Source organism: Ovis canadensis, chromosome 5 (assembly GCF_042477335.2).
Source record: "Ovis canadensis isolate MfBH-ARS-UI-01 breed Bighorn chromosome 5, ARS-UI_OviCan_v2, whole genome shotgun sequence".
NCBI classification, from domain to species: domain Eukaryota; kingdom Metazoa; phylum Chordata; class Mammalia; order Artiodactyla; family Bovidae; genus Ovis; species Ovis canadensis.
The window spans coordinates 56,233,019-56,254,614 of NC_091249.1; the positions used below are offsets into that span (position 1 = coordinate 56,233,019).

General features: G+C 59.6%; 2 protein-coding genes across 3 annotated transcripts; one reads left to right on the forward strand and one right to left on the reverse strand.

Moving 5' to 3' along the window:
* Positions 1-1,468: 1,468 nt before the first annotated feature.
* Positions 1,469-10,875, forward strand: GRIN3B (glutamate ionotropic receptor NMDA type subunit 3B). Its single transcript, XM_069591949.1, has 9 exons — positions 1,469-1,912; positions 3,674-4,266; positions 4,738-5,770; positions 8,567-8,712; positions 8,797-8,912; positions 9,015-9,166; positions 9,775-9,939; positions 10,032-10,090; positions 10,258-10,875. The coding sequence occupies exons 1-9, from the start codon at positions 1,487-1,489 to the stop codon at positions 10,658-10,660; spliced, it is 3,093 nt and encodes a 1,030-aa protein (XP_069448050.1). The 5' UTR covers positions 1,469-1,486; the 3' UTR covers positions 10,661-10,875.
* Positions 10,803-17,686, reverse strand: TMEM259 (transmembrane protein 259). Of its 2 annotated transcripts, none has more exons than XM_069591950.1 (11): positions 17,229-17,686; positions 14,074-14,349; positions 13,540-13,639; positions 13,318-13,428; positions 12,949-13,071; positions 12,763-12,863; positions 12,617-12,674; positions 12,446-12,529; positions 12,225-12,357; positions 12,053-12,152; positions 10,803-11,967 (listed from the first exon to the last, which is right to left on the reverse strand). In XM_069591950.1, exons 1-11 carry the CDS (start codon positions 17,475-17,477, stop codon positions 11,422-11,424), a joined length of 1,881 nt encoding a protein of 626 aa, XP_069448051.1. In that variant the 5' UTR covers positions 17,478-17,686; the 3' UTR covers positions 10,803-11,421. The 2 variants fall into 2 exon arrangements, with proteins under 2 accessions (XP_069448051.1, XP_069448052.1); XM_069591951.1 differs by having other exon boundaries at positions 12,446-12,526; positions 17,229-17,679.
* Between the last annotated feature and the right edge of the window lie 3,910 nt (positions 17,687-21,596).

Below are 21,596 nucleotides of genomic sequence, written 5' to 3' on the forward strand. Positions count from 1 at the left end.
GCATCTCTCCCCATGGTGGAATAATGTCCTGGTGGTCCCTGAGGGCCCTTTTCAACTTAGCACCTTACCCAGAAGAATGGGGTGGGGGAGGCCTCCCTGGTATGACTGTCCTTGTCCTGGGATGCCTGGCCAGGTGGCTGGATGAGGTGGCCTTGTCACCTGGAAGCCAGTCAGCCATCCAGCCCTCATTAGTCATCTCAATTCAATCTATGCTGCTGGCATTTTTATTCATCTAATGGAGTTTGTTCCGTGCCTCTCGAACACTGGCTCCAAAAGGAGATTTTGTGTGTGTGTGTGAAAAAAATAACTGAGTGTAGACTCATCCATTAGAGCTGGAATGATCTGGACAGATCTGCTGCCCTGTGCCCTGCAGAGTCTTGCCCTCCTGTGGAGGCTTTCTCTGCTTGCCCACCTGGGATGGGAGTGGGAGGAGTCCATGCACTGCGCCGCTGGGACCCTTGCTTGACCAGTGCTCACTGAGCATCTGCTGCATGCCAGGGGCTGTTTCTCATGGGGAGGCACAGAGAATGTAGGAGGCTGAGGGATTGGTAGGTGGCAGGGAGCTATGGAAGGTTCTAGAGCAGTGGGGAGTCATGTAATCAAGTGTCCTTGTCCAAACAGTTGCTCAAGCAGAGTGCCTACTGTGTGCAAGCACTGGAGACACAGCATTAAACAAGCCAGGCTCACCCCTGTCTCCCAGAGTTGCCCACTAAATAAAGTAAATAAAGCAGCAAAAAGATGACAAGTGTGTGATGGAGTTAATGTAGGCAGGGGTGATGGGGTGTGTTCTGCATCTTTCAGGGAAATTTTTCAAGCAGGGGCATTTGGCATTGGGTCTTGAAGGGTGAAGAAGAGTTGTCTGGGTCAAGTTTCCTGCCCACAGCTGGAGGGCATGAGATCTGCCCTATAGGTTCCCATCAGACAGGTCTGCTTCAGTTTCCCCAGCTACCCACGATGGTAGAGCACACCCAGGGGGGTTGGTCTGGGTAGACACTGCTTCCTGGGGGAGGGAACAGTGCTGCTGTGTGACTGTGGAGGCAAACTGACCCCTTCTGGGCCTTAGTTTCCCTGCCTTATCAATGAGAAATATTTCCAGGCTGGAGGAGGGGGATGAAGGATCCAGGGCTGAGTGTGGGGACCAATTTTGATGCAAAATCCCTCCCTGCTGCTAACCTCGGCTTTCTCATCTGTAGAGTGGGCACAGAGCCAGGGATAGCGGTGGTTAGACCCCACCCCAACCCCCGCCTGTTGAGATCATTTGAGCCTCAGTTTCTCCCCCTGCGTCGTGGATCCGATTCCTCCCAAGTGGCTTCCCTAGCACTGAGGGACTAGGAGGGGAGAGGGCGGGCGAAGGCGGGTGGACTCCAGCAGGGAGGGAGGAGCCGGCCCGGCAGGGGCGGAGAGGGTGCGGCGAGGGCGCGCGAGATCCTGCCTCCCGGGATGCCATCCCCGGCTCCGCCCCGTGGAACCCGCCGGCAACTTTGGGATGGAGTTTGTGACGGCGCTGTGGCTCGGCCTGGCGCTGGTGCTGGGGCCGGGTCCCGCCGGGGGCCACCCGCACCCGTGCGGCGTCCTAGCGCGCCTGGGGGGCTCGGTGCGCCTGGGCGCCCTCCTGCCCCGCGCGCCCGCAGCCCGCGCCCGCGCCCGCGCCGCCCTAGCCCGGGCCTCCCTGGCGCCGCGGCTGCCCCACAACCTGAGCCTGGAGCTGGTAGCCGCCGCTACCCCCGCCCGCGACCCCGCCTCGCTAGCCCGCGGTCTGTGCCAGGTGTTGACGGCACCGGGAGTGGCGGCCCTGATCGCCTTCCCCGAGACGCGACCCGAGCTGCTGCAGCTGCACTTCCTGGCGTCCGCCACCGAGACCCCCGTGCTCAGTGTGCTGCGGCGGCAAGCGCGCGCGCCCCTTGGCTCCCCGGTACGCGCGGGGATCCGGGGCCGGATGGGAGAGGCCCCGGGAAGCTCCTGGGGCTTGGGGTCCGGGGGTCTGGAGACAGTCCTTGGGACGCACGGGGACTCGGACTTCTGGACCGTAGATGGGCGGAGACTCGGAGTCGGATGGCAGAGGCCCTGGATCCCTGGACAAAGGATGTCCCCGGGGATCAGGGTCCCGGAATGGGAGACGGGAGCCCCGGGACGCAGGGACCTAGAGCCACGGACCTGCGGCTCGGGACCCCGCGGGACGCCTCTGGACTCCAGACGGCGGATCCCACAGGGAGCTTCCCTGGGCCTCGGAGGTGTAGACCCCCTGGGACCGAGACCCCCTTGTAGGGTCCAGGGGCGCCTTCGGATCCCCACCCGGCAGGATCGCAAGGCTGGGATGGGGAAACGAGTCTCCCTGCCCACTCTCCAGGGGCAACAGTTTCAGAGGCTGAAGCTGGAGGCCTTTCTCCCGTCAGCATCCTCCGATCCTCGAGGCATCCTCGAGGCATCCTCGAGGCTAGGCCGCCCCCACCCACAGCCTCCTTGACCCACAGCCTCCTCAGATCCCCAGACACCAAAACCCTTGTCTTCCTCCGCCACTCCTCGACCTTGGAGTTCATTGTCTTATTTCCACCCCCAGACTGGAAATTGGGTCCGAATAAGTAGAGAATGGGAAAGAGGAGAGAGAGTGACTGGCAGGGCTCTGGGAACCCCTCGGTGCCCCAGGGAGAGACCCCTCCTCTCAGGACCAGCTGGAAGGGGCCCAATGCCTGGATGTGGGGTCTGGCAGGGGGCCTCCCAACCCACCTTGAAGCCCCCTCCAGGTCTTCCTTCTTCTGAAGGCAGGGAGACCCTGATCCTAGAGGAGGCCTGGGGTCTCTTTAACCCACCTCCACTCCGTTCCTGCCCCCTCCCAGTGGGAGAGATGCAGGACCCAAATCCAGGCCTGTGGGGCCCTCTGCAGCCAGATCCAGGAACTGCATCCCTGCAGTTGGACCTATCAGGCTTTGGGGAGATAATGGCTTGCCCCCTCTTCCCCTTTCCCCCTCCTCGCCCACGCCAGGGACTGAGCAGTAGTCTCCAGCCTTTCTCCCGGCATTCAGCACCCTGTCCCCACCCAGACAACATCTTGCCTACCCGAGGTGTCTGGTAAAGTTCTCATCCCACACTGAAAGCAAATCCAGGAGAACTTTTGGGGTGCCCCGGGCACAAAGTGGGGCCCTTCAGTGCCTGGTTGGCCTGGGTAAGTCTGAATAGAGAGGGGATATGTAGCTAGGTTTTGAAGGATGTGTAGGAGTTGGCTGACCTAGATGAGGAAAGGTCTTTCTTCCAGCTGGGGAATCCAAAAACTCTGAGTGACTGGAGTCAAAAGAGCAGGCCTTGCAGGTCAAGGCAGGGCGAGGCTTTGTGCTGATGGCGATGGGGAGCCACAGAGGGGTATAGAGCAGGGGCTGGGCTGGGAGGAGGTAGACTCAAGGTCCTTTGAGTAGCTAGCAGCAGCCAGGGGACTCAGCCTGTAGCACCTGTCAGGAGCAGGTGCTGTGCGCACGCCTGCCACTCCTGCGGGCACTAGCAGAGGGGGAGGGAAGGGGGGAAGGCCCTGGTCCCCTCAGCCATACTCCTGGGCTGCAATGAGGCCCACTCCCTACATCAGCGCAAGATGATGTGTGTTTATTGGACATGTACAGATGGGGGTGGGAAGAGTGTGGTGGGACTGTGAGGTCGCCAGCCCTAACTTGACCAACCCCTCTGCCAGAACCCGTTCCACCTGCAGCTGGACTGGGCCAGCCCCCTTGAGACACTGCTGGATGTGCTGGTATCCGTGCTGCGGGCTCACACCTGGGAGGACGTCGGCCTGGTGCTCTGCCGTGTACGTGACCCTGGCAGCCTGGTGGTCTTGTGGACAAGCCGGGCGGGCCGGGCCCCGAAGCTTGTGCTGGACCTGAGCCGGCTGGAGCTGGGCAATGCAGGGCTGAGCGCACGCCTGGCACTCCTGGGGGCACCAGCCGGAGGGAAGACCCTGGTCCCCGCAGCCATACTCCTGGGCTGCGATGTGGCCCGCTCCCAACAGGTGCTGCAGGCTGCACCCCCCGGTCCCCGCTGGCTGCTGGGCACGCCGCTGCCCCCTGAGGCCCTGCCCACTGAGGGCCTGCCACCCGGAGTGCTGGCGCTCGGCGAGGTGGCCCGGCCCCCACTGGAGGCTGCCATCCAGGATGTAGTGGAGCTAGTGACCCGAGCGCTGGACAGTGCTGCCCGCGTGCAGCCAGAGCGCGCCCTGCTTCCCGCCACAGTCAACTGCAGTGACCTGCCGCCACCAGAGCCCGAGTCTTCGGGCCGCCTCTTGGCACGGTGAGCAGGGCCCCGGCTGCAGGAAGCCACCTCTGCCAGTGGGCCATGACAGGTGACAAGATCGAGTGTTTGCTGTGTGCCAGATGCTGTGTCCATCTTGCATGAAAGCAGAACCTAAGAAGGGGATTCTGCGGGGCTGGGGTGGGGGCTTTGGGAGAAGAGGGAAGGGAGGAGAAAGAATGAGTGAGACTGCTGAAATGAATCACCTTCTGATCACCGGGGCCCTAGAGGGGGACAGCGCCCAGAAACCAGAAGGCCCCACCTGGGCCTCTGAACTGGGCAGCAGCCCTTGGCTCAGGGCTGGGACACTGCCCCAGTCCCCAGGGCGCGGGTATCCTGCTTGGAAGGGGTCGTGGAATGTGGGGCTCAATAGAGCCTCCAGTGGCCCCGAGTGTGTCTGAGCCGCAAGGCCACAGGTCTCACCTCGGGGGAGGGATCCCTCTGCCCTGATGCCATCCCCACCCCCACCAGGTTCCTGGCCAACACATCCTTCTGGGGCCACACAGGGCCGGTGTGGGTAACCAGCTCCTCGCAGGTGCACATCTCCCGCCGCTTCTGCCTGTGGAGCCTCCGCCAGGACCTGAGGGGCGCCCCGGCCTGGGCCACGCTGGGTCACTGGCAGGATGGGCGGCTGGAGTTGGAGGCGTGGGGTGCGGCCGAGCAGTCCCCACCCCTGCCCGGAGCACAGGCACGGCCCAAGCTGAGGGTGGTGACGCTGGTGGAGCATCCGTTTGTGTTCGCTCGCCAGCCAGACGAAGATGGGCGGTGCCCAGCAGGGCAACTGTGCCTGGCCCCTGGCACCAACGATTCGGCCACTCTGGACGCACTCTTTGCCGCGTTGGCCGATGGCTCGGCGCCCCGCGCGCTGCGCAGGTGCTGCTACGGCTACTGCATCGACCTGCTGGAGCGCCTGGCGGAGGACACACCCTTTGACTTCGAGCTCTACATTGTGGGCGATGGCAAGTACGGCGCGCTGCGCGACGGCCGCTGGACTGGCCTGGTGGGCGACCTGCTGGCCGGGCGGGCGCACATGGCCGTCACCAGCTTCAGCATCAATTCGGCCCGCTCACAGGTGGTGGACTTCACTAGCCCTTTCTTCTCCACCAGCCTGGGCATCATGGTGCGTGCACGCGACACGGCGTCGCCCATTGGTGCCTTCATGTGGCCGCTGCACTGGTCCATGTGGCTGGGCGTCTTCGCTGCACTGCACCTGACCGCACTCTTCCTCACCCTCTACGAGTGGCGCAGCCCCTTCGGCCTAACGCCCCGCGGCCGCAACCGGGACACCGTGTTCTCCTACTCCTCTGCCCTCAACCTCTGCTATGCCATCCTCTTTGGACGCACGGTATCCAGCAAGACGCCCAAGTGCCCAACGGGCCGCCTCCTCATGAACCTGTGGGCCATCTTCTGCCTGCTCGTGCTGTCCAGCTACACGGCCAACCTGGCTGCCGTCATGGTCGGGGACAAGACTTTCGAGGAGCTGTCTGGGATCCACGACCCCAAGGTGGGCAACTGCAGGGGGTTTATGGTCAGAGCTGAGAAGTCTAATACCCCCACCTCTATCCTCACCCCAGAGAGGGCAGCTATTCCTTCTCTCAAACTCATACTGAGCCCAGCCCCAAGCCGGGACAACACAGGCAAGGGTGCTGGTGAGAACGGAAAGAGAAGCAAAAAGGATGGTGTGTGACATGGTGGTAAAGTTCCAGGCAGGGCAGGGACATCCATGGTAGTCCAGTGGCTAAGACTCCGTGCTCCCAATGCAGGGGGCCTGGGTTCCATCGGTGGTTGGGGAACTAGATCTCATATGCCACAACTAAGATCCAGCGCAGCCCCCCAAAAAAGGCCCATGGAGGAAAATTAGAGTTGGGGACACAGGGCACGATGGAGAGGAAGATTTCTCCAGTGGGGGTCAGGAATGCCTCGGAGAGGCCTGACACCTGAGGTGCTTGGTATCAGGGAGGAATGCGGTAAGCAGTGGCAACCGGTGCAAAGGCCTTAGGGCAGGACTGTGCTTGATGTATTGGAGGAGCAGCGAGGAAGCCTTGTGTCTGGAGCAGAGGGGTTGAGGAGGGTAGAGGGAGGAGGAGGGGAGGGCAGGAAGGGGACAGGGCAGGGCCTGCAGGTGTGGGAGGATGTGGCCCTTGAAAACAGCTTGGCTTAGAATTTTCACTGGGAGTCCTAGAGGACTGTGGGCAGAACAGGGCATGCCCTGGCCTACATATTTTTCTCTTTTAATGAAAAAATTTTAATATTCTGGAACAAGAATAACCATGAATGAAACCATTGCCCAGCTCTAAAATAACTGTTGGCCAGTTTCATTCACGCACCAACCCCAGTCACTGAATTATCCTAAAGCAAGACCCAGGCCTCCTGTCATTTCATTATGAATATTTGGGAAATTTAAACATCAGGGACCCATTTTCTCAGTTGTCTTCCCCCAACCCTGCCACAGTTTGTTTGAATCTGGATCCAAAATGCACAGACATCGAGGATGGCAGAAACCTCTTAGTTATCAAATCAAACTTAGATCCACTCACTGGTGGGCAGTGAAACCATTCTATTGACATGGGGTCATAGTGAAGGAAACCACAGGGTTTATCGCAGGTGCCAAGCAAGGAGTCCAGGCAGCTAGTGCTTAAGACCTGAACTCCTAGGTGGCCCTCAGGGAAAAGTGGTTTTCATTTGTTTGTTTTTTAATATTGGGGAAAAGACTTTAAAGACAGGGTGAGGGAGGGGGTCTTCAGGGTGTGTGTGATCAGGTGGTGGACATTCTTCTGACTGGCTGGTGGTGAGGCACTCAGGAGTCACCATCATTAACCCTCTGGTTCTAATCAGCCTAGGGCCTCTGTGCTTATGGGCAGCATAGTTAACTTCTACCACCTGGGGGCAGGGGGAAACAGCTGAAAGGACCTGGCTCAGGATTTTTTTTTTTTTTTTGGTCACACTGCATGGCATATGGGCTGTTAGTTCCCTGACCAGGGACTGAATCCATGTTCCTTGCAGTAGAAGTGCAGAATCTTACCACTGGACCACCGAGGATCCGCTGGCTCTCGATATTAGCTATAGCACCTGAGAAGAAATTAAAAGTCCTTTGTTTTAATCACTAAACTATTTTTGTCTTGACTCTTTTCCTTTGTTTCTGCATTTTGTCACTTCTTTGATTTATTCTTTTGAACTCAGGGAAGGCCTAGGAGCTATTTCCTATAGACAAAAGGCAGGCAGAGGACAAGGGGGTGGTCTGTCCTGAGAAGGGCCCAGAGGGTCATTTTGACACTCCTTTTTCACTAGTGATTTGTTTGTTGAAGTTGTTTTGTGTTTTGCCCCAGAGTACCTCCCAGTGTTTGGATCTGGCTGATTTTGTCTCTGAGTGGTGTTTAGCCTCTTCTGTCACCCCCCATCCAGGGCTTCCCAGTTAGCGATAATGGTAAAGAACCCACCTGCCAATTCAGAAGACATATTAGGAGACATGGGTTTGATCCCTGGGTCAGGAAGATTCTCTGGAGGAGACAATGGCAATTCACTCCAGTATTCTTGCCTGAAGAATCCCATGAACAGAGGAGCGTGGCAGGCTATACAGTGGAAGCGACTTAGCACACATGCTGCCTGCCCAATCCACCACCACCCTAGTGTCCTCTGTAAACCATTTTAAGGAGATCTAGATGGGCCAGCCACTCTCCACATGTGGCTTTTTAAATTGATTTAATTGAAAGCATGCAACAGCCATTTGAGAACAGCACAGTTGTAGAGCGTTTTCTTCCACAGAAAATTCTGGACAGTCCTGCTTACCTCAGGTCCAGCTTTTTGGAGGTTCATACCCCACCAAGGAGGCCCCGGTCAGTGTGGCCTCAGTTCAGTTCAATTCAGTCGCTCAGTCCTGTCAGACTCTTTGCGACTCCATGGATTGCAGCACGACAGGCTTCCCAGTCCATCACCAACTCCTGGAGCTTGCTCAAACTCATGTTCATCGAGTTGGTGATGCCATCCAACCATCTCATCTTCTGTTGTCCCCTTCTCCTCCTGCCTTCAATTTTTCCCAGCATCAGGGTCTTTTCCAAGGAGTCAGTTCTTTGCATCAGGTGGCCAAAGTACTGGAGTTTCAGCTTCAGGCTATGTCCTTCCAATGAATATTCAGGACTGATTTCGTTTAGGATTGACTGGTTGGATCTCCTTGCTGTCCAAGGGACCCTCAACTCCAACACCACAGTTCAAAAGCATCAATTCTTCAGCGAAAGCGGGGCGTGAAGGGGGAGCGGGGGCAGGGGTCGAGGCCCTTCTGTGCTGATTGGGCGCTGGCCCGCAGCTGCACCACCCGTCTCAGGGGTTCCGGTTCGGCACGGTGTGGGAGAGCAGCGCCGAGGCCTACATCAAGAAAAGCTTCCCGGAGATGTACTCGCACATGCGGCGCCATAGCGCACCTACCACTCCCCACGGAGTCGCCATGCTCACGTGAGGGGGGCGCGCGGGGCGGGGCGCGGGGCGGGGCCACGCGGGCGGGCGGGGATGCTCACCCTGTCCCCATGCCCTCCGCAGGAGCGATCCCCCCAAGCTCAACGCCTTCATCATGGACAAGTCCCTCCTGGACTATGAGGTGTCCATCGACGCCGACTGCAGGCTGCTGACCGTGGGCAAGCCCTTCGTCATTGAGGGTGAGGAGTCCACAGAACCAGTGATCTGCGGGCTCCAGGAGGGTTCCGCTCCTCTGGGTCTGCGTCCAGCCTGGTCCCAACCCAATGCCCGGCCTCCCCCAGGCTATGGTATCGGACTCCCCAGAAATTCACCGCTCACCTCCAACCTGTCCGAGTTCATCAGCCGCTACAAGTCCTCCGGCTTCATCGACTTACTGCACGACAAGTGGTACAAGATGGTGCCTTGTGGGAAGCGGGTCTTCGCGGTGACGGAGGTGCGGCAGGTCCCCGCACGTGGGGTGGGGGTCGGCATGGGGGAGCCCCCGAACCTGCGTGGTCCTTCACCAGAGTAGAGAACCTCTGCTCATTCCCAAGACTAGTGTATTTGCCTGCTTTTGTGCATTCTATTCATCCTACAAAACCCCAGCTCTAGTGCCCTCTTGTCCATGAAACCTCTGAAAATGTAGCCCCAGGCCCTTCTCTCTGGCCCAACCTCTGTCCCCACTCCCTTCCAAGGTCCGGGCTCCCCCGGGGTCTGCTATGACCTAGAGGGACTATGCGCCTGTTGCTGCTGCTGCTGCTGCTGCTGCTGAGTCGCTTCAGTCATGTTCGACTCTGTGCGACCGCGTAGACGGCAGCCCACTAGGCTCCCCTGTCCCTGGGATTTTCCAGGCAAGAACACTGGAGTGGGTTGCCATTTCCTTCTCCAGTGCATGAAAGTGCAAAGTGAAAGTGAAGTTGCTCAGTCGTGTCCGAGTCTTAGCGACCCCATGGACTGCAGCCTACCAAGCTCCTCCGTCCGTGGGATTTTCCAGGCAAGAGTACTGGAGTGGAGTGCCATTGCCTTCTCCAATGGCACCCAACTCCAGCATCCTGCCCACAGACCCTGCAGATGGGCATCTACCACTTCTCCGGACTCTTTGTGCTGCTCTGCCTGGGTCTGGGTAGTGCTCTGCTCAGCTCCCTGGGTGAGCACATCTTCTACCACCTGGCGCTGCCACGCATCCGAAGGGGCAACAAGCTGCAGTACTGGCTGCACACGAGTCAGGTGAGGAGCTGGCCAACCCAGCGGGTGGTGGTGCGGGAGGGGGGCTGAGGGAGGGTCCTGTCTTCCCACTGAGCTGAATTCTTGGCTCCTAGAGAATTCATCGCGCCCTCAACACAGAGCTGCCAGAGGGGCAGGAAGAGGCGGAGTCGAGGTAAGGGGCTTGGGGGGCGGTTCTACACCCCAGCAACTCCCACACCTGCCCTCTGACTGTCGCCTGGGTCCACACCTTCCACTGGCGGCCTCCTCAGGAACTTTGACCCTAAAGGGCAGACGGGGACTGTGGGTAGGACGTGGCTGCCCAGCCCATCCATCCCCTAGGGGTCTCGAGGAGTCGCAGAACACACAGGCTACCCCTGCGGGCCCAGGGGGCTGGACACGGGTGCGCCCCACCGCAGTGAGGGAACATCGAGTGCGTTTCCTGCTGGACCATACTGTGGTCTCTGCCTCCCCCGACGCGGACGTCCCAGATTTGGATGCAGCCGGGGCCGCGCCACCTGAGGCCCCCGTCTGTTCCAATGGCCCGCCCGCTGAGCTTCGGTCTGGCGCCCCGCTCCCCGGGGAGCTGGAGGAGCTGGAGCAGCGCATTGCAGGCGCGCAGGAAAGGCTCCACCAGGCACTGCTGCGGCGCAGGGCACTCCTGGCCCAGCTTAGGGACAGCACCTGTGAGCTGCCGTGCACGTGGCTCCTGGCCTGCGAGGAAGCACCGGAGGTGGCCTCCTGAAGTGGGATCCAGCCCTTCTCCACCTACTGCACCTGCTCTGAGGGGGGGCCACCCGTCCATAGGGTGGAACCTCCCTTCCCGCGAGTCTCCCTAGGCTCCCCCCACCCCACCCCACCCCACCCCCCAACACACAGACGCTGGCTGGACGCTGTCAACAGTTTATTCTATATACAAACACCATTTTGTACACTGCAATTAAATAAGAGTGGAATGAGCGCTCTTCTGCATTCCTCACAGAGTGATTGGGTTGGGTCACCGGCCATCTCCCCACCCACAGCAGGGCGGAACCCGGGATCCCCTGGCTGCCTTAGATGTTGGCGCCTATGCGCCATCGAGGCCGAGCTCCACCTTCCCGGGCCCCCAGCCCGGGCACGTAGGGTGGCCGTGGAAAGGCACTGGGCATGACAGAGCACCAGCTAAGCCAGCCCCACCCGATGCTTTGCTCCGGGGCAGCTTGCTCCAGACCCTTCACCACCCTTTCAGAACCTTCCATGGAGCCCCCACCCCTTCTACCCTGGTTCATAGGCTGGTCTTGATTTACTAGCTGAGGAGACCCACCAGGGACAGGCTGTAGGCTGGCCCCATGCCCTGGGGGAGAGACACCTGCCTCCCAGCAAACCTGATGGACCCCAAACCACCTAAGGCAGGCTGAGCATTCCCAGAGCCACTGGGGACAGTCTCCCTGACCCCTGAGGGCTCCAGCCAGGTCACACCCAGCTGGCTTGGACAGCCAGGGATAGAGGCCGTCAGCTGCCCAGGGCTCAGGAGCCGACTTCCGAGGGCGTATCCACTAGATCGGTGGATGCAGGGCTGGGCCTGCCCCCCCCAGTGGTCTGAGGGACTGCATCAGACCCTGGAGAGTTGCTTGTAGGGGCACTGTCCTGGGGGCCCCGTAGGAGCCCCCCACTGGGGCTCAGGGGGCTGCCTGGCCGCTGGTCCAGGAGAGAGGCGCTCAGGCCAGACAGGAAGGAGGCATCTGTGATGATGGCAGCTGTCTCTGCCATCCAACCCAGGTCACCACTGGCTGCTGCAGCCACTGAGGCCGCTGCGGCCACCAGGGAGCTAGGTGCCTCAGCCACGGGCCCGGGGCCCCCACCAGCACCTGGCAAGCCAGGGCCCAGGGCAGGGGACTGGCTGGCAGCGTCGGGGGTGATAGGTGGGATGCCTCCATTATTGTTCAGGTCATCTGGCAGGGCCGTGGGGGTTCCGGGGCCCAGTGGTGGTGTCTGCAGCAGCATCTCCTGGACACGGATCTGCTGCAGGATGGCGGGTAGTTCGTAGTGGTGGAAGAAGTAGATCATGGAATGCTGGGGGGGCAGGCACCGTGTCAGGCGAGGGACCCCCAACAGGCTGGACCCTCGGGCCACCAGTCGCAAGGAACGCCCACCTCACCTGGATGAAGAGCCAGGAGGTGACGAGTGCCAGGCTGCTGTACTGCCCATTGAAGCGGTAGTGGTAGGCGTAGAAGGCAAAGTGGTACAGGTAGAAGAACCTGCAAGGGGAACAGTGAGGTGCTGCCCACCCAGCTGCCTCCACCCCAGACCACACGGCCCCCGGTGCCCACCGAAGCCAGTGCCGCTTGCTGGTGTTGGTGTGGCAGCAGATGGCATCATACTGGTCAGCCAGCCACACGATGAGGATGATGTAGAAGGCTGTGGTGGTGTCATTGAAGAACTCAGACATGATTGCCTCCATTCCTGGTGGGGGGAGACAGGAGCCCCCAGTTGAGGTGGGTGGCCAGCATGCCAGGGAAGGGGGCAGGGTGTGGGGGCACAGGGTCCTCACCCACGAGGGCCAGGATGACGGTCAGCAGGGGCGCTGCGGGGAAGGCGATGGCCATGTTCATCTCCAGCATCTGCAGCAGGTCCACTGCGGGAGAGGGCACCGGGCGGGCAGACCGGGTGAGGCGCCCGGAAGGGGGGAGGGGCAGGGGAGGTGGCCAGAGGGGATACTCACCAATGAAGACGAAGATCTGGTGGTGAGAGTAGCGCAGCAACATGGACACACTCAGGGTCTGCAAGTGGGCCACCATGAGGCCTTGGATGGCTGCCCTGCTCCTCCGGCCCCACCCTGCCCCTCCCCACCCTGCTTGAGGCACTCACAAAGATGACCATGATGACGAAGGCAGCCAGGTAGGACGTGCGGGCCATCCACATGCTCACAAAGCGGTAGTGCTCCCCAGACACCACATTCCTCAGGAAGCCTGCATGAGGGGTGGAGCGGAAGAGGCAGTGAGCAAGCGCCCCAGCCCAAGCCCCACCTAAGCAGGCCCCGCCTTCGCCCCGCACCTTTGTTCTCCTCATTCTCTGCCAGGCCCTTCACGCTGGACATGAGGATGTCATCATAGCCCAGGAACTCGGCCAGCAGCAGGCGGCTGAAACGGTCACCAAAGCACTGGTCCCGCGTGGGATCTGTGGGCAGGACCGGGACAGCGATGTTAGTCCAGGGACACAGAACTCCACTGCCCGGCAGAGCTGTGACTGACACGTGTGGAGGAATGGAGCCCTGGGAAGTTTCCTGCAATTGGGCAGCAAGGGCAACCCTGAGACCTTGGACACAAGTGCTTCCGGGTCACCCCTCCCTGAGGAAGATACCCAAGATTGAGGAGGAAGGAGGTCCCTCCCCTGGGCCTTGCTCTGCTCGGCAGGGGCACTCACCCAGTGTGACCACCATGACGGGGATGCTGAGCCGCTGGCGTGTGGCCTGTGACAACCTCAGGAAGCCGTACTCCAGCGAGTACTCCACGATGTACTCGTCTTGCGGCCAGGCTGCATGCAGGGACGGCTGGTCAGTAAAGGAGCCCTCTCCTGGGAGGTCTGGGGGGACTGTACCACACCCCCACCTCCATCACTGGACGTAGCCCCAGGGAGTGGTGGTACCTTTTGGGGGCGTCTCAGGGAATGGGAACTCCTGGCTGTCATTTAAGGCCTCGGGGCCACCTGGTGGCTTGAACACCTTGGGCTCGATGTCCAGCTCAAACTGCACAGTGGGAAGCAGAGGTCAGCAGGCCCTTGGTACCTAAGGCTTGGCCTGAAGGTCTCTACCCGCCTCCAATGGAAGGAGATGTACCCCGACCCATGAAAGCCCTAACTCCAACACTGAGCTCCGAGATTTCTGGGTGAGGGTCTGAGGGACAGGATCAGCGACATGTGGCCTCCTGCTGGTCTGTACCAGCGCTCCACCCACACCCACCTCTGGCCACCTGAGCACAGCCCTCCCTCTAGGCTTCCCATCCTGTGGGCAGCCACAGCACCAAGGATAGCCAGAACCACCTCAGGGCTCTGAGCCCAAAGCCTGCTTCTCAGCCGGTCTGCCCTCAGCACCCTAGAACCAGGCCTTCAGTAAACAGCTGGGAAACGGCCCAGCAGGTCAGGAGTGTCCCCTGCAGCCCTAACCACGTCCCGGCTGCTCACCTTGATGGAGCTGTTCCCGAACATGTCCATGGTCAGCTCCTCCTCCTCGTCCTCCTCTAGCTCCAGGCCATCTGGCTCCACGGCCAGGCCGGGGAAGCTGCCATGGCCACCATCGCAGAACTGCAGGAAGACGGGCGCGCGGCTCGAGTTGTGCTGCACCTCTACCCGCAGGATGCCCTCACGGGGCCACTTGTCACGCACGTGCTCCAGGCAGTTGATAGGTGATCGGGAGAAGACGATGTGGATGTAGGCCAGAACAAAGAGCACGAACAGGGCCTGCAGGGCAGGGAGCGGTCAGCGGGGAGCTGCCTGGGACCCGCCCCCCGAAATGAGGACCCTTCCTAGTACAGGCCTCCACAGCTGTAGAGCCTCTCACAGGCCAGCCTGCACCGAGGCCAGAGATGTGGCCACAGGCTCAGTGTCTCTGGGAATCCCAAGCACCTCTCCACAACGTGTATGGGGACCTGTGAGCTGACGACGGGAGTCAGGAAAGCGTGGGGCCTACGGTGGCAGCAGGCTGCAGTCAGAGCTGACCCATAGCCCCAGCTGTGTTCTCTGGGCCCCAGTGTCCAGCAGGAGCCATGTCCAGGACACCATTCACCCTCGGCCATGAGGACAACACTGCACCACATGCAGAGACATCACAGAAAGTGCTGACATGCAGGTGGCACGATGCCAGGGGCTGCCTGAGCTCGTCTCTGCAAGGCACATGCCTGCCATCATCTCCAGTTTGCAGACAGGAAACCAAGGCACAGGCCACACAGCCAGGAGAGGGTGGAGCCAGGAGTTAAACCTGGAGGAAACACCAGGCAGGGTAGCTAGGTTCTGAGAGGGGCATATGGATAGATGGGGTACCCGTGACCTCAGAGTGGCCAAGTCCCCACTGTCACCCTGGAGTCCCTTCCAGCGCCCCTCACAGCCCCCCCTACCATGAACTGAAACCCCAGGTACGGTCCATCACCCTGACCAGCTGGGTGGGTGCCTAGAGACGGGCCAAGACTCTCGCCCCACTGGACAAGGCCTGCCCCTGAGCTGGACCTGGTTCCCCACAGCCTCCCTGGAACAAGCTGGCAAACAGCGGCCTCCTAAGACCCTATCGGCAGACACAGCCGGCGGCCCCGCCCACCAGGCGGCCCCGCCCCCTTATCCCTCTCAGCATTTCAGGAATCCATCCAAGGCCTTTTCTGTCCTCTGCCTGGCAGCTGGCCTGGCCATATCACAGGCCCTGGGTACTCTAGCCCCCAACCTCTGGTACCCCGTGACTGAACACTCCACCTCACTGGCCACGCTGTCCCACCAGCTCCAGGACCTTTGCACACGCCATCCCTGCACCCACCTCCTTCCTCCCAGCCTGAGGTCATCTGCTCTGACTTGGACCCTGCCCTGGCAGCTGCTGCCTCTTCCCCATTCCTCCCGGTCAGTCACTCATCTCTGGTCCCAAAGACTGGCACAAGGTGGCAGGGGGCACGTGGTGGCAGGGAGCAAGGGAGGGGGGGAACCAGTTCTGCAGGTGGGAGCAGAACAGGTGCCATAGGAAGAGGGACCAAGTGAGGTGGGGAGGGAAACTTGATCTCCAACAAGAGTCCAGAAGCTAGGCAGCTGGAAAGCAAAGAAGGGAGCTTTCTGGAACTCAGGCAGCCTCACAGATTGACTAGCTCAGCCTTCACTTTGCAAAGGAGGGAAACCAAAAGCACCAGGGGTCAGGGAGGGACCTGAGAATTGAGGGGGGCCTTCTGGCCACAGCGCCATGGAGAGAAAAGATGTAGGGAGCTAAGGGTGGCCTGATTCCACGGGCCCCCACACCAGGGGCACAGCCTGGATGTGCAGCCTGTCTGTGCAGTTGGCCCAATCCCTGACTTGCTCCTTGGTCCCAATTGGGAAGCAAGCAGAAGGACAAAGCCAAGGTCTCAGGCTGGACTCTCAGGAAGGCTGAGCTCCGTGGGGGCCCACCTCACACAGGGCACTCACTCCCTCTGGTGACACGGGCTCCTCCTGAGGGTGCAGGTAGGCCAGGACTTTCTTCCAGGAGGCAACCACGCCCACACCCGGCCTTCTGCCCACTCTCAAGCTGCTCATGGCTCCCACGCACCAGGTAAGGGAAGCCCTACTGAGGAACACTCCAGAGTCCAGGCCCCCGGGGAGGACACCTGCTGCCGCTCAGGACCTGAGAGGCTCAGTGGGGACCCACTCCCAGGTCTGTAGGACAGCCCTGCACGCGCCCCTGCTACCCAACCTCGCTGGCCCGTCCCCACCTGCTTCAGACCCCTTTCTGTGGACAAGGAATTCAAGCTCCCTCCTAAGTCGGCAACCATGGTCCCAGCCCCCACCCAGGGGGCCCCCCAGGACAGGACACAAACAAGAACAGCCATTTCTCCATTTCCTCAGACCCGCCAGACAGCCGGGGTCCGGCACCCAGCGGCTCCCTCCCTGATTAAGACCCCTCCTTGGAGGGACCCGCGCCGGCCCTCCAGGAACCGCCGAACCGCCCGCACAGCCAAGGGAGGACGAGGGGCGGGTCCGCGAGACGCCCCTCACCGAGCCACCAGCGGCACCGCTGGCTGGGGCTCTGCCAGAAACCCTGGTGACGTGACCTCGGCCTGGTCACCTTCCCCCAGAAGGGGTAGAATCTGAGTTGGAGCAGAAGAGCTCCAGGAGGCCAGCCCCAAGAAAAAGGGGGAGAGAAAAGTGGGGCGCAGCTTCCGGTGCAGGTGGGCGGTCCGGGGGTGTGTCCAAAGAGGCGGCAGTGGCGTTGGGCCCGGAATCCCCGGGTATGCGGTTCGCGGCGAGATCAGGCTCAGTAGTGGGGACGGGGTCATCCCGGGATGAAGATCCCAGGCGACAGGGTCGAGGGTCGCGGGACTGGGCTATGGTCTCCCGAGGTGGGGACGCGGGGAAAGGCGAGGCCAGCGGTGGGGTGCGGCCTGGAGGGGCTGGGAGTGAGTTCCTGGAATCGGGATCAGGGGCCACTAACTCGGGGAGGTTAGGGCCTTGCCGGGTGGAAGTTTCTGGGAAGGGTGGCGGGGGTGGCAGGCTTAAGGAAAGGGTCACAACCGGCCCCGCCGGGTCTATGCCTCTGTCCCGGGCGGAGTCAGAGGTCGAAACTCAGGGGTAGGGGGGGTCCATCCGCTAGGGTTAAGGGTTGGGGCTGCGGTCACCTTGAGCAACACGAAAAACTCGAAGAGTCGACGGAAGGCGGGCGGGAAGAGGCGCGAGTAGGTGACAGCCATCTTGAAGAAGAGCGCGTGGAAAAGCCGGTCGCGCACGTTGATGAGAGGATTGGGGTTGAGGTTGGGGGTGCGAGGCCCGCGCGCGGGGGCCGGGCCGCCGCCGCCGCCGCCACCACCACCGCCACCACCGCCGTTGGGCCCAGGCCCCGGGGCCCCGGGTGCCGCGTGCTCCGACATGCCGCCCAGCGTAGCACCCTAACGGCCCGCGGCTCCCCGAGGACGCCTCCTGGCCGCCATCGGCAGGCTTCGCCGCCGCCGCGCTGCTTACAGCCGCCCGGCCGCCGCCGCCATCTTCCGCCTCCGCACCCCAGCTGACGCCAGCGAGTCGCCGCGACGGCTAGAGCGGCCTCCTTGCGCTGGCGGTGCACGCTGGGAAGCCGGCGGTCGGCCCGCGGTTGCTCCGCCTTCTGGAGTCTCAGCCGGCTCGCGAGCGCCGAGGGGCGGGGCTGCGTCTGGCCCGGGTCTTTCGCCTATTGCCCCCACTAGCCTCCACCGCTGCAACTCGAGCGTCAAAATTAGTCAATATCTGAAGCGTTTAGAAGTGATAAAATATACTGAAAGGAAATACGACTGTTGGAGCTGTTTTCTACTTTGGACTCTAGAAAACTATACTGAAAATAGGCTCACAGTAGAGTGTTCTGGCTGAAAAATGATTTGATTTGCGGTCTTTAAATTACGTCCCCAGAAAACCTGTGCGGAATTCTTTAGGCCGGGGCCGCTGTTCCCCTAAGCAGACTAACCTGATGCGCCGTGACGTCATAAAGGCCCGTGACGTTGCAGGGTCTAGCTTAAGTACCACCTCCCCATTCTGAAGATCAGCCCTGGGATTTCTTTGGAAGGAATGATGCTAAAGCTGAAACTCCAGTACTTTGGCCACCTCATGCGAAGAGTTGACTCATTGGAAAAGACTCTGATGCTGCGAGGGATTGGGGGCAGGAGGAGAAGGGGACGACAGAGGATGAGATGGCTCGATGGCATCACTGACTCGATGGACGTGAGTCTGAGTGAACCCCGGGAGTTGGTGATGCACACACAGGGAGGCCTGGCGTGCGGCGATTCATGGGGTCGCAAAGAGTCAGACACGACTGAGCGACTGAACTAAACTGAACCCCCATCTCGCGGAGGTCGGTGACTGGAAGAACTAACGGACCTCTCTCCCTCTGTCTGCACTTGGTGGCGGTCCGGGGGATTTTAGGGGTCCAGAAGAGGCTAAGTGAACTGCTTTTGCCCAACCTTCCAGCCTTCGGTCCGTTCCCGACTTTTGGTTGTTCATTCGCTCAGTCGTGTTTGACTCTGCGACCTCATGGACTGCAGCACGCCAGGCTTCCCTCTCCTTCACAATCTCCAGAAATTTGCCCAAACTCGTGTCCACTGAGTCGGTGATGCCATCCAACCGTCTCATTCTGACTAGGTTTTCCTTTTGAGAACGCGGGCCGCTCAGCACCACCCATCTCTCTCCGGCTCTTAGGGCGCCAGACCCGCCGTTCCAGTCTTTCCAGGACGGCTGAGCGGACAGCCCTTTGTCAACTAAAGCGGGATCGCAGATGGTCTATACCTGACCATGCCCTCCTTGTTGACTGCCACCAGTTGCCCACTTGAGATGTCCCAGACCTGGGAGCCCACATATGGACTACAGACATGCTCATTCATTCATCTTTGAAAAGCCTGAGCACCTCCTAGCAGCCATGGTAGTAACAGAATCCAACATTCACTAAGCACCTACTGTATGCCAAGTACAGTACTTCCACCCTGTGCTCCAAAGCAAGAATGGGTGGGCTGCAGCAGGGAGCATGGAAGGGCAGGAGGAGCCAGAGGCTGGGTGTGGGAGAGGACACCTGAGTACAGACGTTGGGGAAGGACACCCAGGGAACAATAAGAAGGGACAGTCAGGGCCTCTGAGAAACCAGGGTGTGAGGTAGGCATGGCGGGGAAGAGACTTTTCAGCTGTTCTAGAGCCTCAGAGAACTTTCCAGACCTACCCGCCTGGCTTCATAATCCGGTGAGCCCCACTTCCTTGAGGTGGACAGGAAGCTAAGGTCATCCCATCTCTTCCTCTTTCATAGAGAATGCCCTGTATGGGAGCCTAGCATACAGTGGCTGCTCAACCAATGCACATTTTTGATATTGTTACAGGTCACCCCCAGATCATTTACTGGTCACAAAAGGAGAACACAAGCTCCTCTTTTATAATGGTGAGGCCAGTCGATGTACCCTTGATCTGGGGAGAAAACCCAGCCACTCAGTGGGGGTGAGTGGGGGTGCTGTGGGTCCCTGAAATGTGCAGCGAGGTCTAATGAGTTAGCCATATGTGACTCCTAAGTTCTGGAAATGTGGTCAGTGCAGCTGAGGAATGGGATTTTAAACTTTATTTTCATTGAGGTAATTTGTATTGAAGTAGGGCCGTGTGGCAAGTGACTTCTGTACAGGCAATCCCCATCTAGCACTTACTTCCACGTTAGAGAGACACTCGACCCAGGGGAGCAAATGAAAGTTACTGTCACAAAAAAGGAAAATGGAGGGAAACAGTTCTAAATCTAATACAAAGATACGGAGAAGGGCCAGACTCCGCACTTCTGGGGACAGTCGGCGATTTTATTTTACTTTATTTTATTCTTTTTTAATTGGAGGATAACTGTTTTACAACGTGGTGGTGGCTTCTGCTTTTTTTGGTTTGGGTTCATCTTCTGTTGGGGACTTCAGGAGATGGCTGGATCTCACAGAACACTGTGAGTGTCAGTTGGGACCTGTCTGGGATGTGTGAGTGGCACTGGGGCTGGGAGCCCTGGTTACGGCTTACTGAGAAGGTTCTAGAAGGCAGACAGTGAACAAGCCAGGTGGAAGCTCTGAGGCAAGCCTGTGGCTGATTATTGGAGGCAGAGCGAGGAGAAGCCCCATGCCTCTGGAACACAATGAGCTAGGGAGACCTGGGGACCTGGAGGACACCTTTGTTGAGGGGTGATAGGGAGCCTGGCGGATTGTGAGCAGGGAGATGCTGACCTGAGTTAGCAGGCTTGTCATTTTACTGTGACTATCATTGTTTTCTTGTTACTGCATCATTTGGCACATAGGATCCCCGGGGTCTTATGCAAAGCCCAGAAGGCCCTCACCGCACCTGCAGCCCCTGTGCCCACCCACCCAGACCCTGGGGCCCAGCACCCAAGGCTGAGGCTCCAGGGTTTCCTACAACTCCAAGTCCTCCAGCCGTGGCCCCCTTCCCAGAGTACCTGAATCTGTCCTCAGTGAGTCTGCATCACTCCACAGCCCTCCTTACCCCCACAGTGTCCCCAGGGTCAGTCCTGGATGGAGAGATGGGTGCCAGCGTTCAAGGCTGTAGGGCAACTGCAGAGGCCCCAGGCCTCTTGGCCAGGTTCCGAGGCTGAGCCAAAATTCCTGAGATTTTGACATGCCCTTATCTCAGCTGACCGGGAATTTGAACCCAGGTGGGGCCCACTGAGGTTGTAAAATTACACAGAACCACATAGTTCTGTAAGCCTCAGGTCCTGGGGGAGTTTCTCAAATTATAATATTCTAAGCTTTTGGAACCTCAGGGTTTTGAATTCTCAGATATCTGATCTGAATTTCTGGGTTTCAGGAGGCTAAGAATATAGTGTGTTCTCAGTCATTCAGTTGTGTCTGACTCCTTGCTATCCCATGGGCTATAGCGCACCAGGCTGGCTCCAGCCTCCTTCCCACTACTACCAGCCCCCACAGTGCCCTGGTCCTGCTCCCTGTGGAATCTGCAAGGAGTCCACCAGTACAGCCCCCACCCAAACAACTCCCCACCTAGACACTGAGAAACCACCCTGTTCCCATACTCAGCCGCACTGTCTGGTTGACCACTGGTCCCTATTTCACAGATAATGAAACTGAGATCCAGATGGGAAGGGACTCACCCAAGATCACCCAGCTAGGACTTGAGCCCTGAAGAAAGGAGCCTTCACATAGAATAGGAGATGCATAGTCAGGGAAAGAGTCAATAGACATCGAGAAAGTGGGGTACTGGGGAGGGGTGTTCCTGGGAAGGGCAGGGTGAGTAATCTCTAAGCCCTCACAGATCACTTGTCAAATATTTCAAACTCCTACTTATGCTTCAAAACCCCACTTCCCATGCCCTCTCTTACATGCCTCTTTCCTTTACCCCTTCAGGGGAGCACCCACTCCCTCCTGGGGTTCCTCCACCCCAGACACCTCTCTCTGTCCTGTACCTGCTGACATGGGGCGGGAGTGTCTATGCCAGGGTCTGTTTTCTCAGGGATGGGCAGGGCCAGAGCCAGGAGGGAGCCAGTATAGCCTAGC